This window comes from Danio rerio, chromosome 14 (genome assembly GCF_049306965.1).
Source record: "Danio rerio strain Tuebingen ecotype United States chromosome 14, GRCz12tu, whole genome shotgun sequence".
NCBI lineage: Eukaryota > Metazoa > Chordata > Actinopteri > Cypriniformes > Danionidae > Danio > Danio rerio.
The window spans coordinates 10,285,746-10,299,593 of NC_133189.1; the positions used below are offsets into that span (position 1 = coordinate 10,285,746).

At 34.0% G+C, this 13,848-nt stretch overlaps 1 protein-coding gene across 2 annotated transcripts in view; it reads right to left on the minus strand.

Annotated features, from left to right (window-relative positions):
* il1rapl2 (interleukin 1 receptor accessory protein-like 2) overlaps positions 1 to 13,848 on the minus strand; it is a 593,182-nt gene that overhangs the window by 8,879 nt on the left and 570,455 nt on the right. For both annotated transcript variants that reach the window (XM_068213146.2, NM_001142584.1), the window contains 1 exon segment: positions 12,215 to 12,385. In XM_068213146.2, the coding sequence (XP_068069247.2) occupies positions 12,215 to 12,385 (171 nt within the window).

The following is a 13,848-nucleotide window of genomic DNA, read 5'->3' on the forward strand; positions in this document are numbered from 1 at the left end:
ACAATTCAACTGTTTATTGTCATGTGCACAAGGAAACACGTTTACCTGTACAATGAGATTCTTACTTTGCCGTCCACAGTAAAGTCATACACACAACATATACATCATACACGACATACACATAAATACACATATATACACAGAAGTGACTGAAGTATGATTATAAAATGTAAATATATAAATATCTGTGAAAGTAAACAATATATAAAACTGATTTGAGTAATGAAACAGATGTAAACAATGTACAGTGGTTCTTAAATTGTGCTTATTATGCAAAAAGTGCCTAGTGCAATTGGCTTATGTGCAAAAAATAGTGCAAACTGGGATGGAGAATGTAGTGTTGTACTGGGCAGAAAAAGAGACTTGTGGGTGAGTGGGGTCTTTCAGGATGGAGGCAGTTCTCTTGTGGACTCTGTGATGGTAGATAGTCTGCAGAGAATGCAGTAGGGACCTGGGGCCTCATGTACGAAGACTTGCGTGGAAATCTTACTAAAACATTGCGTACGCACAAAGCTGTAAATGTGCGTACGCAGAAAAAAATTCAGATGTATGAAACACTGCGTACGCCGAATCTCACGCATATTCTTTTGTACATCTGAATGAACGTGAAACTGAGCGCAACATGCACGAGCACAAAACTCCTCCCTGCCTCCTCCCCTGTATGAATATGCTAATGACTATGCTAATGGAAAAACCCAAAGAAAAAGCAATGGCAAAATCAAGCAAAAAGAGAAACTTTGAACAGAATGTGAATTGGAGGTGCTGCTTTCGGAGGTAGACCGGAGAAAAGCGGTGTTATTTGCAAGTTTGTTCTCCGGAATTAACAACAAAAGAAAAAAATAGAGTGGGGAGAGTTTAGCTGATACGGTTAACACAGTTGGGTCTGAACATCGCACTGAGTGCATTTAAAAAAGAAATAGTGTGGTTTATATCTGTAAACTGTTGCAGTACCTTTAGCAGTCTCAGTGGTGCACCTCATAAGAAGCATGTGATCAAATACTAACACGTTCGAGCATGAACCCGGCTCGAATCCAGCGTCTGACGAACTCTTTCTTCTTTTTTTCCCCGCTACATATCAGATTTTGCCAACTATTTATCACGAGAAAGACAAGTAGGAATCATCAATAAGTTTGTGCATCATATTTTATTTGCACATTTATTGAATGGAAATGTTTCTGATTCACGCATGCAAATTCATCTTCAGATAGTGTCTTTATAGCAATGTGCGTGCAGTAGATCGCTCAGATTACATTGGGAAAACAGGCGACCGCTGCAAATTGTGCTTTAATGTTTAGCTGGTCAACTGTATGGTATGGAAATCTTACATACCTACTATATGAACCTGTCTCATACAGCTGCCATTGCAAGGATCAGACACTTTGTAGAGAGCAATTTAACACAACTGCCTCTAGGAGTCGCCAATGGAAATAAAACAGACACGCACAAAAAATGTGCGTACGCCTGCCAGAAAGCTGCCGTGAACCTGCGCACATTCCCACGTTCAGTTCATTGTTAGTAAATCCAAACGTGAGCGATTCTGAGCGTGAAACTTGGCGTACGCAAAGTTTTTGTGCGTACGCAGCGTTGATACATGAGGCCCCTGATGATCTTCTCTGCAGTCCTCACCACTCTCTGCAGACGTTTGTGGTCCTTTACAGTAGCGTTGCCATACCATACAGTAATGCAGTTGGTCAGGATGCTCTCAACCACACAGCTGTAAAAGTTGCTGAGGATCTTAGATGACAGACCGAGTTTCCTTAGCTTCCTTAAGAAGTACAGCCGCTGTTGTGCTTTCTTGACCAGCTGGGTGGTGTTCATTGTCCAGGGGAGGTCCTCACTGATGTGGACCCCTAGGTATTTAAAAATGCTCACTCTTTCCACTTCAAGTTCGCGGATAAACAGTGGATGATGAGTTCTCCTTTCACAATAAACAATCTATACAATTTTTGTGGTCCTTGACACATTGTCGTTGCTGTCTGTGCTACATGCAGTGCGTTTCTGTATTTGCAAGTGTTGTGAGTATTTTTATGCATAACCCTATAGTCTATATAAATACAATCAAGAAAAAGATACAATCCGCTTGTTAAGTGATGACGTGTTTGTGACGTATGTATACTGTTTCCGGGTCCAAGCCGCCATTCATTTGAGTGGAGAAATCATTCGTTTATGATCGAGTTATATTCCTATCACACATTAAAGTTAATTTTACATAAAGTCATAGTGTACATAACAATCTCTGGGCTTGCTGCGTAACAAATACCAAAATTTTAACAATTTATAAAACAATGAATGACTTTCTGGCCATTGGATATTAGGCATGTACATATATATTGCGATCGTGACTTTCGAAAGTATTAAATCGCTTTGTAAACATTTATTATTACCATTTCATGAGTCTCCTCATTCAGTTGTATAGAGCGCTTGGACCCGGAAGCCGCTCCGCGTGACGTCACACTTAACAAGCGGATTGAAATAAAGTGTTTTATCATTTCTCAAATCTTACAGTATCCAAGTACTGAATGATAAAAAATAAATATAATTCACTAAAATCAATCTAAAGTTAAGGTCACAATTAGTACAATTTCCTATACCTTAAGAAAGAACCAAAGAACTTTATAGAAGTGCAAAGTGTCAGGCGTAAGGAAATGATGCATAAATGACCCCTTATGTACTATTTATCATATGACATTTCCATTAAAACGAATCTTAAAAATTCTATACGGTAACCATTTTAAATACCATATTGATGAATATATTTGAATACATTACTACAACTCAGCATATATTTTTGTTTCTCAAATAATGACTCCAGATGTTGAGGAAACAGGGGTGATACTGAAGTGAAAGCCTGCGCTTTAGAACATGCACATGAGCTCTCTCTCTCTCTCTCTATATATATATATATGTGCCGCATTGCTGTGTCTCTGTTTCTTTCCTCATATTCCCGATTCTCTCAGCGCAGGAAAACATCTGTCACGCCTGCAGTGTCACAATCTGCTCTGAAGGGATGTGAGTGCTGTTCATGACCGATGTCTGCAGGGAAATTCACATAACACTGCTCAAGACAACCTAACTCGCAAACAAACTGTAAAAATGTGTCATTTTAAAGGTAAAAATGTAAAACTGCTACAAATAAAAATACAAGTAAAAATGTGTAATCTGGTTAACACTATAAGCTTCCTTACTATAAATGCTTAATAACTGAAAATTGATTTCCCTGTATTATACCAGAATAGTTTTTTTTCTTATTATTTTTTATATTTACATAAATTTTAACCCATTGATAGCTTACTGGAATTATAGTTAGCATTGTCTGAAGCCTTTGTATATTTTTCCTATTCAGAGTGAGTGTGTTTGAATGAAGCCCCTAAAGTTATGTGCAAAAAATGAAAAATAAATATTTGTGTGTGCACATAATAAACATGTCATGCGTACGCAATATGTATGTCGTGCACATGCGACACATAAGTCACACGATCGTATGTCGTTCGCACAAGATGTGTTTATACAAATCTGATTGGCTAACAGCCATGAGATATTGTGCAATATCTGCTTTCGTACAGCCTTTTACCCTTGCATATTACTCCACCCATATAGAGTGACAGTAGATCAATACTTCAGTGTCACGTATATACCATTGTCGCTGAAATGTAATAATACTACTTTATAATACTTCATTACAGTACTTAAATATTTTTTGCGGGTAGGCTATTTTTACTTACTGACAACTTTCACTTTTACACGACTATGTTTCTTCAATAGCTTCTACACTTTTACTCAGATACATTTTACACTGACGAGTCTTCGCTGAGGCCAGCTTCCTGCCTCCACTGCTGAGACTGCAGCTCTGCACAAGACTTTTGGCCAGCGGAGAAATTAAAATGGTCGTGCCGAACTGAGTCTGGTTCTCTCAAGGTTTTTTTTTCTTCACTCTCCTATTGGTGAAGTTTTTTTTCCCTCTCCACTGTCGCCACTGGCTTGCATGGTTCAGGATCTGAAAAGCTACTCATCGATGAATTTGCTCTTTAATGTTTGGACTCTCAGTAATGATTTCAAACCACAATGAACTGAGCTAAACTGAACTGAACTTAAACACTAAAAACTGAACTACCCTGATCCAGTTACTATGACCATTTATGTGAAGCTGCTTTGACACAATCTACATTGTAAAAGCGCTATACAAATAAAGCTGAATTGAATTACAAAATTAAGCCAAACGAACAAAGACTGCAAGTCAGTTAGACGAGGTCAGCTGCAGTTTGTTCACAGACGTGCAATCAACTGCTCACATAACCGCAGGTTCATTTAATTTTCCAATCAAGCCCATGCATTTCATACTAGCAAGTGATTGATTATACACAGTATGCGAAATACATGGGGTTTGGGGGGTCTAAATCCCCTAATCAACGCTTGATGCCTCCAAAGAACATAAAAACAAGATGTATGAGGAGGTCTGTCCTTTAAATAGTTAAGAAATAGTTTGCTCTGATCTGTTTCTTAAATAATATTAATAAACCAGAGTTGGGTGTAAAGCGGTCCACAGTAAAGCCTGGTTTATACTTCTGCGTCAAGTGATCGGCGTGACCCACGGCGCATGCAACGCACATAGCTGTGCATTCATACTTCTGCGCACTGTTTCTGTTGCTCTGCAATAACACTTCTGAAACGCTAGCTGGCAGTGAGGTGCTTATGTTCTTCAGTGTCGAGTTTCTTTGCTGGTCTTTTGTTTTTTCTGAACGCTTCCTTAATGTACAAGTGGTTTAAACTCGCTCATTTTGAGGCAGGAACCTGCGGGCGTGCAACAACTTTAATCACAAGGTAAACACAAAACAAAACTTTTTATCTGGAGCTCCTTCACAGGACTCCACACTTGTAAACACTCGCTTCAACGGACTTGCACGGCTCTTAGTTCCGCCCACACTCGTCAGCTCTACCAAGCCAACCAATCACAAAGCTTGCGCTATATGCATCATTGCAACTTGTAGTTACATTTTTTGAGAGGTGCACATGAGCGAGGCTGACGGCCACGGCGAGAGCTATGCATCCACGCGTAGGCTGCGCCGTAGCCTACGCTTGCGCTTGACGCAGATGTATAAATCAGCCATAACGCGTTACTGTATTTTTAGAGAATGCAGTAAAGCAACAAATTACATTTTAAATGTGTGTAATTTGATTACAGTTCCAAAAGTCAATGCAATTGTGTTTCTTACGTTACAAATATAGTTTTTAGAAGGAAAAAAGGCTTCTTTTAAATCACGTTTTCCACCGCAACGTCAGTTAATGAGCATGCCTTTTTTTAATTGTTAAATATTGCGAGTTGAAATAGCTGTTGATGTGACTGGTGGCTCCTTTATGTGGAAATACAGACATTACTTTGATTTCATTAAGCATAAAAACAAAAGTATTACTGTGAACTGCAGTCTCTAAAGACCAGCATCTTGTTCAAGCACTTGAATAGAAAGTATTCTACGACAATACTCATCACCAAGAAGTGCCCTAAACTCAGCCTAAACTGCAGGATCCGGAGTGAAGGTATCTTCTAAATGTGAAGATAAGTGTAGCTGTAGCTCACACACACATCGATCATATTGCGCATGCTTGAATTTCCCAGGCACACCTAGTTGAAAACCGCGAGTCATGTAACAAGAACTGACCGATCAGCTTCATACTTTGTATGGAATATACACATTTCGGTAGACTAATTACTTCAGACAAACACTGAACACCCAAACACAGCAATGCTTTTGCATACTATGGATGACAGTGGTTACAGGTATCCAGTTTTCTTCTAAATGTCTTCTTTTGTGTTAAAAAAATAAAAGACAAACCGGTTTGGAACAAGTAAATGATGAAAGTGCTGCTGTGATCAACCCATTGTAATGTTTTTTTCAGTGAATATTAAATTACAGAAAGAGCTGCAGTTTATGTTGTATTTTTAAAAGGTGTATTTTATAAGTAACTTCAAAGTAAAGTAATTAGTAATCTGATTACTTTTTACATGAAGTAAACAGTAATGTAATCAGATTACAATTTCCCAGTAGTAGTCAGTAATTTAAAATATATATTTTTTAAAACAACTTACCCAACACTTTTAATAATAAAATTATAGATCATTTAAATATAAATTTGACCACCCAGATGAACTGAACACCCCTGGCCATATTTGCAAGAATTATACTTACAAGAATTTGTTTTGCATTGTAAAAAAAAATTTAATGATAAAATAACAACATGTTTTTATGCAGTTTTAATCTACTTTAATAAGGTAAACAGGTTTATTGATTCAGATGACTAGAAAAAATGCATTTAAATTCAACTAAAACGTTAAAGGTGCAGTAGGTGATCTACCAGGATTCTAGCATTAGCATAATAGCTTAGAAATGTTATGAGCCTCCCCTGCCGTTTAAAGCTACGCCTCCTTAAGTCATGAACTTGTGAACGCGTACACATTCTCACACATGACTCGTGAACGTATCACAGGCTGTCACTTTGAAAATGAACAAATGTGTGAATATAAATCCAACTTCACCTCAGTAAAGCTGGTTAGGCGGAAGAACACATTTACTTATGTTTTCTAAACTAAACTAAATAAAAATTAGATAAAAAAGCAGAGCTACTAACAGAAATATCCTGTCACTTTTTACATTACACGTGTTTACGTTACCAAGATAACGAGTGACTTTACATTTTCAATTGTGCTTGCTGATCCTCGTACATTGCTTGTTTTCATCTCACCTTTTCACTTTAACAACTAAACGAATGCTCAGGTCTGTTTAACCAACTATATTATTGATGCAGTAAAAGGTACTCCATGAACTTGAAAATAGCCAGACTTTTGCCGGACATTTTCAGTGGCTGAATAACACTACCGTGCATATAAACACATTCATAAACAAGAACACAGTCTACATCAGCTTTGTGTGGCTAAATTAGTTATAAAGCATAACTGTCGAAAAAAAAATACTTAAGCCGTTGTGTCACCCTTCAGATCATTGTTTTGAACTGCATAACGTCATTTCCCTCCAGCGTGCAAAAGTAATTCAGATATTGATTTGGGGTTTAGAAATGTTTTAATTCTGCCTTTATGGTCTTTGATTTCATCCATACAAGGCCACGTTGGTCTTTTAGAAAGAAGTTCAGGTTGATGCAGAGTTTGCGAATGACGTCTCTCTGTCAGCTGTAGATGCGTGCTTTACATGTGCGCGCGAGTGACATATCTGTCTGCTTGAAGAGGCTGCGCAGAAATTCAAATTTAAATTTGTTGACAGACAGTTTGAGATATGTCGTAATTGAATTATTTGTCGGCCCGACAATTTTTAATTGGATGAATTTTTTTTATTTTATGTCTTATCCAGAATATAAAAATACATATAAACACAATTAGATGATTTACTTCAGTCATCACTATTGGAATGTGAAGAGACTTTCAACCAGCACAACAACAAAATGTTTCTGAAGACAATCACCTACTGCACCTTTAAAGCAGCAAAATGTGTATTTGTAAAATGTGCAACACATCGACAACTAAAATATACACCTTACTCCAGTTACTCAAGAGAATTGGCTTTTTAAATAGGTTTGATTTCCGATGACCAGAAAGTGCAGAAAAGCAATTTATAAAAGTATATCAAGTGTATTTCAGTATTGTTGCTCAACTATTGAGTTTGGACTCATCTTAAGCCCCGGTCAGATCACACAATTTATATTGTCGGTTACAAAAGTCACTATGTGAGATCATGCAATTTTTTCTTGATAAAATCTTGACTTGTCGTGGGTAGCAAATGTGCCAGACTACACTTTCCTTCATGAACAGTTATCGCGTGACATCTACAACGAGTGTTATTTCCCAAAGCAGTCACATTGCTATAACAATATTTTTCTTATCTCATTTTCAATTTTTTTTTGTTTTTTTTTTAAATCGTATTCTAATCTCAATAAACACTGATGCTTGCAGACAACTAATAACTAGGCTACATTATTTAAGGGCACTCATTAGGATAGGATCAAATTTATAATTCCTTTTTACAGGGGCATAACCACGGTGTGCCGGTGCCTAATAATATATATATATATATATATATATATATATATATATATATATATATATATATATATATATATATATATATATATATATATATATATATATATATATATATATATATATATATATATACATATATATATATATATATAAACATATATTTATATATATATATATATATATATATATATACATATATATATATATATATATACATATATATATATATATATATATATATATATATACATATATATATATATATATATATATATATTTATATTTATATATATATATATATATATATATATATATATATATATATATATATATATATATATATATATATATATATATATATATATATATATATATATACATACATACAGTTGATGTCAGAATTATTAGCCCCCTAAATTATTAGCGCCCGTTTATTTTTTCCCCCAATTTCTGGTAAATGGAGAGAAGATTGTTTCAGCACATTTTTAAGCATAATAGTCTAAAAACTTATTTCTAATAACTGATTTATTTTATCTTTGCCATGATGACAGTCAATATTTTACTATATATTTTTCAAGACACTTCTATATAGCTTAAAGAGACATTTAAAGGCTTAACTAGGTTAATTAGGTTAACTAACTAATTACCCAGGTTAGGGTAATTAGGCAAGTTATTCAATATCAATGGTTTGTTCTGTAGACTGTTGAAAAAAAATTGCTTATAGGGGCTAATAATTTTGTCCCAAAAATGGTTTTAAAAAAATTAAAAACTGCTTTTATTCTTGCCAAAATAAAACAAATAAGACTTTCTCCAGAAGAAAAAAATATTATCAGACACACTGTGAAAATTTCCTTTCTCTGTTAAAAATCATTTGGGAAATATTTAAAAAAGAAAAAAAAATCTAAAGGGGGCTAATAATTCTGACTTCAACTATATATATATATATATATATATATATATATATATATATATATATATATATATATATATATATATGTGCTTATGGCCTATTCCACGCTCAAGCACGTGCAAAAATATCGCATAGTAAATATCATAGTAATGATTATGAGTGTGTTGGGGGACATTTACTTCTATTGATGGATCTTATCCACCCGTGACCTACCCATAAGTAAGCCATAAATATGCATGCAGCCTATTATTTGATTACCTGACAAGTGCATTAACAGCAGCACCCACTGATATAACTGAGAAATGATGAGCTCCAATTGCACAGTGTCATCCATGTGACGGAACTCGTCGTGAAGATGGTAGCTAAATTAAACATGCTAGACTTGCTGTACATGCTCCTACTTGGTGTAGTGAGGCGTCGCAGACATGGTATCGGTTGTCCTGAACTATGGCACATTACACGAGAAGAAACAATTGAATCTTGTATCACGACGCCCATGTGTCATTTACAAATCGTGCAACCGTCCTATACGTCAAGGAAATTGTGCCTAATTCGTGTAATCTTACCGGGGCTTAAGTCGTGAGATCTGACCAGGGCTTTAGTAACAAAACTTGAAGTGCTCAGGGGCTTTTTATTTTAATTTTTTCTGTTCTGAAACCGCGGCAGATGAGATCATTAATGCTTTAAAAAAACTCTCTGCATCTTAAATAAGCAACTGGCAAGATCTGTAAGAAGCAATGCAGAGATATCTTTGGTTTTTAATATGCCCACACATGCTTTACATTGCTGAATAGAGCAGACGCTGCACTGCTGGGTATCTTGAAATGCTTTTAAATAATGCATAAAATACTCAGAAATTCATGCAGACCATTCAAATTAAGCAGCAGCCATGAAAAGAACATGCTATAATGTTAATGTATTGCACATCTCTCTGGAATATTTCTAGATTCTTCTTGGTCATTCTGTGGTTGCATGTTTGAACAATGTGTTTCATCTAATCCAGAGGTAGGGCAAGGCAGTGGCGCAGTAGGTACCCAGGTAGGAGGCGACGTTCTCGCAACCTTGCGCAACATTCCCTGAAAGTTTCCTAAAGGTAATGAAAGTCCAGAACCTTTACAGAACATTAGGGATGTTCTTAAAACGTTCTCTTTTAGTCATAAAATAACGTTCCCAGTATGACTTTAGGAGGACGTTCAGTTTTGGTCATTCTATGGTCACAAAATAACGTTACAAAGAGAACCTTTCTAACATTAATAGAACGTTTCCAGATGTTCCTCCTTTAGTCAATTAATAACGTTTCCAATATGACTTGAGGAGGACGTTCTGTTTTGGTCATTGGTCACATAATAACGTTACAAAGAGCACTCCCACAGCAAGAAAATGAATGAATGAATGAATAATCCAGAGGTTTCTTACATCGCTGTTAAATCTAAAAAAGAGCTATCTAAATAATTTAAACTCGACTAAGAATTCTTGTACACTTGAAAAATTTTGCTTATTACAAAAAGTAGAGCTTAAAAATTACTGTTCTGGTAATAGCAAGACATCTGGACATCTCACACATGACAGTTTTTGTTTTTTTTTTATAAAATGTGGTGCCCACAGCTAAAATAAGTTCTTGTAAAAATGCTTATAGATCTTGCATTTTTTCTTCTGTCCCGAATCACGAATTTTTAACCACAAAACAATCCACATATAGAAACTTTGAACTTTTTTAAACCATTTCCAATGTCACTGTATACTAACACACATACGCCCATCCCCGATTTCTTCCAAAAATTCTCAAAACCAAGAGATTCGATTAAATCGCGATCCAAAGAAATTCAAAAACAAATGAGAAAGAAAATAATTGAAATCTACCAGTCTGGAAAAGGTTATATAGTTTATAAAGGCTATCTTATTTGCTTTTTAAATTTCTTTAGACCTCAGCATGATGTCTAGCTTTTGAGGATTTTTTGGTCTACTTCACTTTGTCAGACAGGTCCCATTTAAGTAATGTCTTAAAAGCAAACACTTTTTCACACAGCGCTATGTAGTTTTGGATTAAGTTTTCTCTTAATATCTTCATTTAAAAACTGCATGATGCATTTAATTGGGATATCTTTGACTATTATTTAAATTAGTTTGATGATCTGAGACATTCAAGTGTGACACATGCACAGAGTAAGAACAAAAAGAATAAGAAATCAGTAAGGGGGACAATAAATTTTCAAGTCCCTGTATACTTTATACACACTCACTGACTGCTTTATTAAGTACACTTTATTAGTACCAGATTGGACCCCCTTTTGACTTCAGAATCCTGAAGACATGATAGCATCACGCAGTTGCTGCAGGATGTGAATCTCCCGTCCCACCACATCCCAAAGGCGCTCTATTGGATTGAGATCTGGTGACTGTGGAGGCCATTTGAGTACAGTGAACTGTCAGTGAATGCTGTACAGCGAATTGTCATGTTCAAGAAACCAGTCTGAGATGATTCACGCTTTATGAGATGGCACATTCTACTTCTGGAGGTAGCCCCCAGAAGATGGTATGATGTCTGTAAACCCTAGAGATGGTTGTGCATGAAAATCCCAGTAGATCAGCAGTTTCTGAAATACTCAGATCAGCCCGTCTGGCATCAACAACCATGCCACGTTTCTTAAATGACCCTTCTTCCCCATTCTGATGCTCGGTTTGAACTGCAGCAGATCATCTTGACCATGTCTACATGCCTAAATGCATTGAGTTGCTGCCATGTGATTGGCTGATCAGAAATTTGCGTTAATGAGCAGTTGAACAGGGCAGTTGCACTTAATAAAGTGGCCGGTGAGTGTATATTTACGTCTCCATGTCCATTGGAATTAAAAATATGTAAATTTAGATATATTAACTATAATTTTTTTTAATATATTTGCTTATATATGACCATCTATCGGATTTCTAAATGTCTTCTGTATAAATGGCTCCCAAATGTGTTTCCATTTTACTGTGCTTTTTTTTACTTTGTTTTCCAATGTTAATGCATGATGGATGGACATTTTTAATCTCTATATTGGTGTCTTTTTGCCATAACTTGCATGACACCACATTCTAAAAACGCAGTTGAGCTGAAAGAAAAACACATTTCTAGATCTCGCATTTCCCCTGCTGTCTGCAGTCTGGCAGGTTTAACAGCCGTATCGTGTTTTGTGTGAATGGCCCTTTACAAATCATCACCACTGAGCACTCAAAACAATGAAATGAAAAGATGTGAACTGGCAGGAAGATGCTCTTACTGCTGCTGGGTATGAGGTCGCGATGCGGAATGAAGAGTTTATATCCATAGTGTTTCTCCAGAACGTCAGGTAAAATCTCCAGAGCAAACTGCTCCTCCTCGCTCATCTCCTGCTCCACTGAATCCAAATCCACTTTGGTATAAGAGAGGTAGGCGTCATATTCCTTGTTGCCTGAAAGAAAAAGATAAGTTGCACATATTATCAACTTTTATTGATTAAAAATACTTTTAGTCAACTTATATTATTACATAAATTGTGTTACTCCATAAGCCAAAAGTTACATTGAAGGAAAAATATGTTAAATTTATTATTTAATTGATTAATTTTATTAAGTGATAATTCAAAATTTTTCTTCATGTACTTAATACTTTTTTTTCTTTGTCGACCAGAATAAAACAAAAAACAAAAAAAAATTATTAAAAAAAAAAAATATATATAAAAATTATTATAAAAAATATATAAAAAAATATTATAAAAAATTATATATATATATATATATATATATATATATATATATATATATATATATATATATATATATATATATATATATATATATATATATATATATATATATATATATATGTAAATAAGTAAAAAAATAAATAATATAAATGCACATATAAGTAAACAAACAAACAAACAAACAAACAAATAGTTAAATAAGGAAATAAATAAATAATAAAAATACATACATGAGTAAATAAATAAATATATAAAAATACATAAATGAACAAACAATAAAATAAATATATAAATAAAAAATAAATACATAAACAAAAACATAAACAAACAAACAAACAAACAAACAAACAAATGAATAATAAATAAATAAATAAATAAATAAATAAATAAATAAATAAATAAATAAATAAATAAATAAATAAAATACACATTGTAATTCCTAATTGTTTACTCACAATAAGCGAATAAATTATTATAACTATCATTATTATTTTTTGTTGTATTCTTCTTCATTTATGTTCTGCTGAGGAACAAAAACAATGTTATCACCATTTTGGACTGAAGGTAAGTAAATTAAAAACTCATTTTCATTATGGTTTAAACTATATTTACAAACAAACCATGTGTCAATTAGACTACACCACTAAATGAAAATTATTCAAATAATAATGATTATAATGCAATCGAAATTATTTTTATTGCACATATTTTAGTTTTTTGCTTTGCTTGATTTTTATTTGTATTTTTTTTAGTTAGCAAATTTCATTTTTATTTCTCAAAGATTAATTTTCCCTTTGTAGTTGTTTATTTTTGTTAGCACAATACATTTTTTTTATTTCTCATTTATTTTCTCTTTGCGATTATTGGAGATTTGCATTTATTTATTTGTTTTTTTGTTTGCAAAAAACTAATTTGTTTTGTTTTTTTTTTGTTTTTTTTTTGTTTCCAAAACTTTCTTTTATTTTGCAAGTATATGGCCCTAGATTGACTGACATAGGTTTTTAAGCATATGCGATTGATGGAAAAATTTAACAATTCTTAGTGGAAACAGAAATATTCTGAAAAATAAATTTGTATAACAAAACAACAACAAAAAAATAGTAAAAATAAATAAATAAATAAACAACAACAATTACTTCTCTCAACTGACTTATACAGAACATTTCACT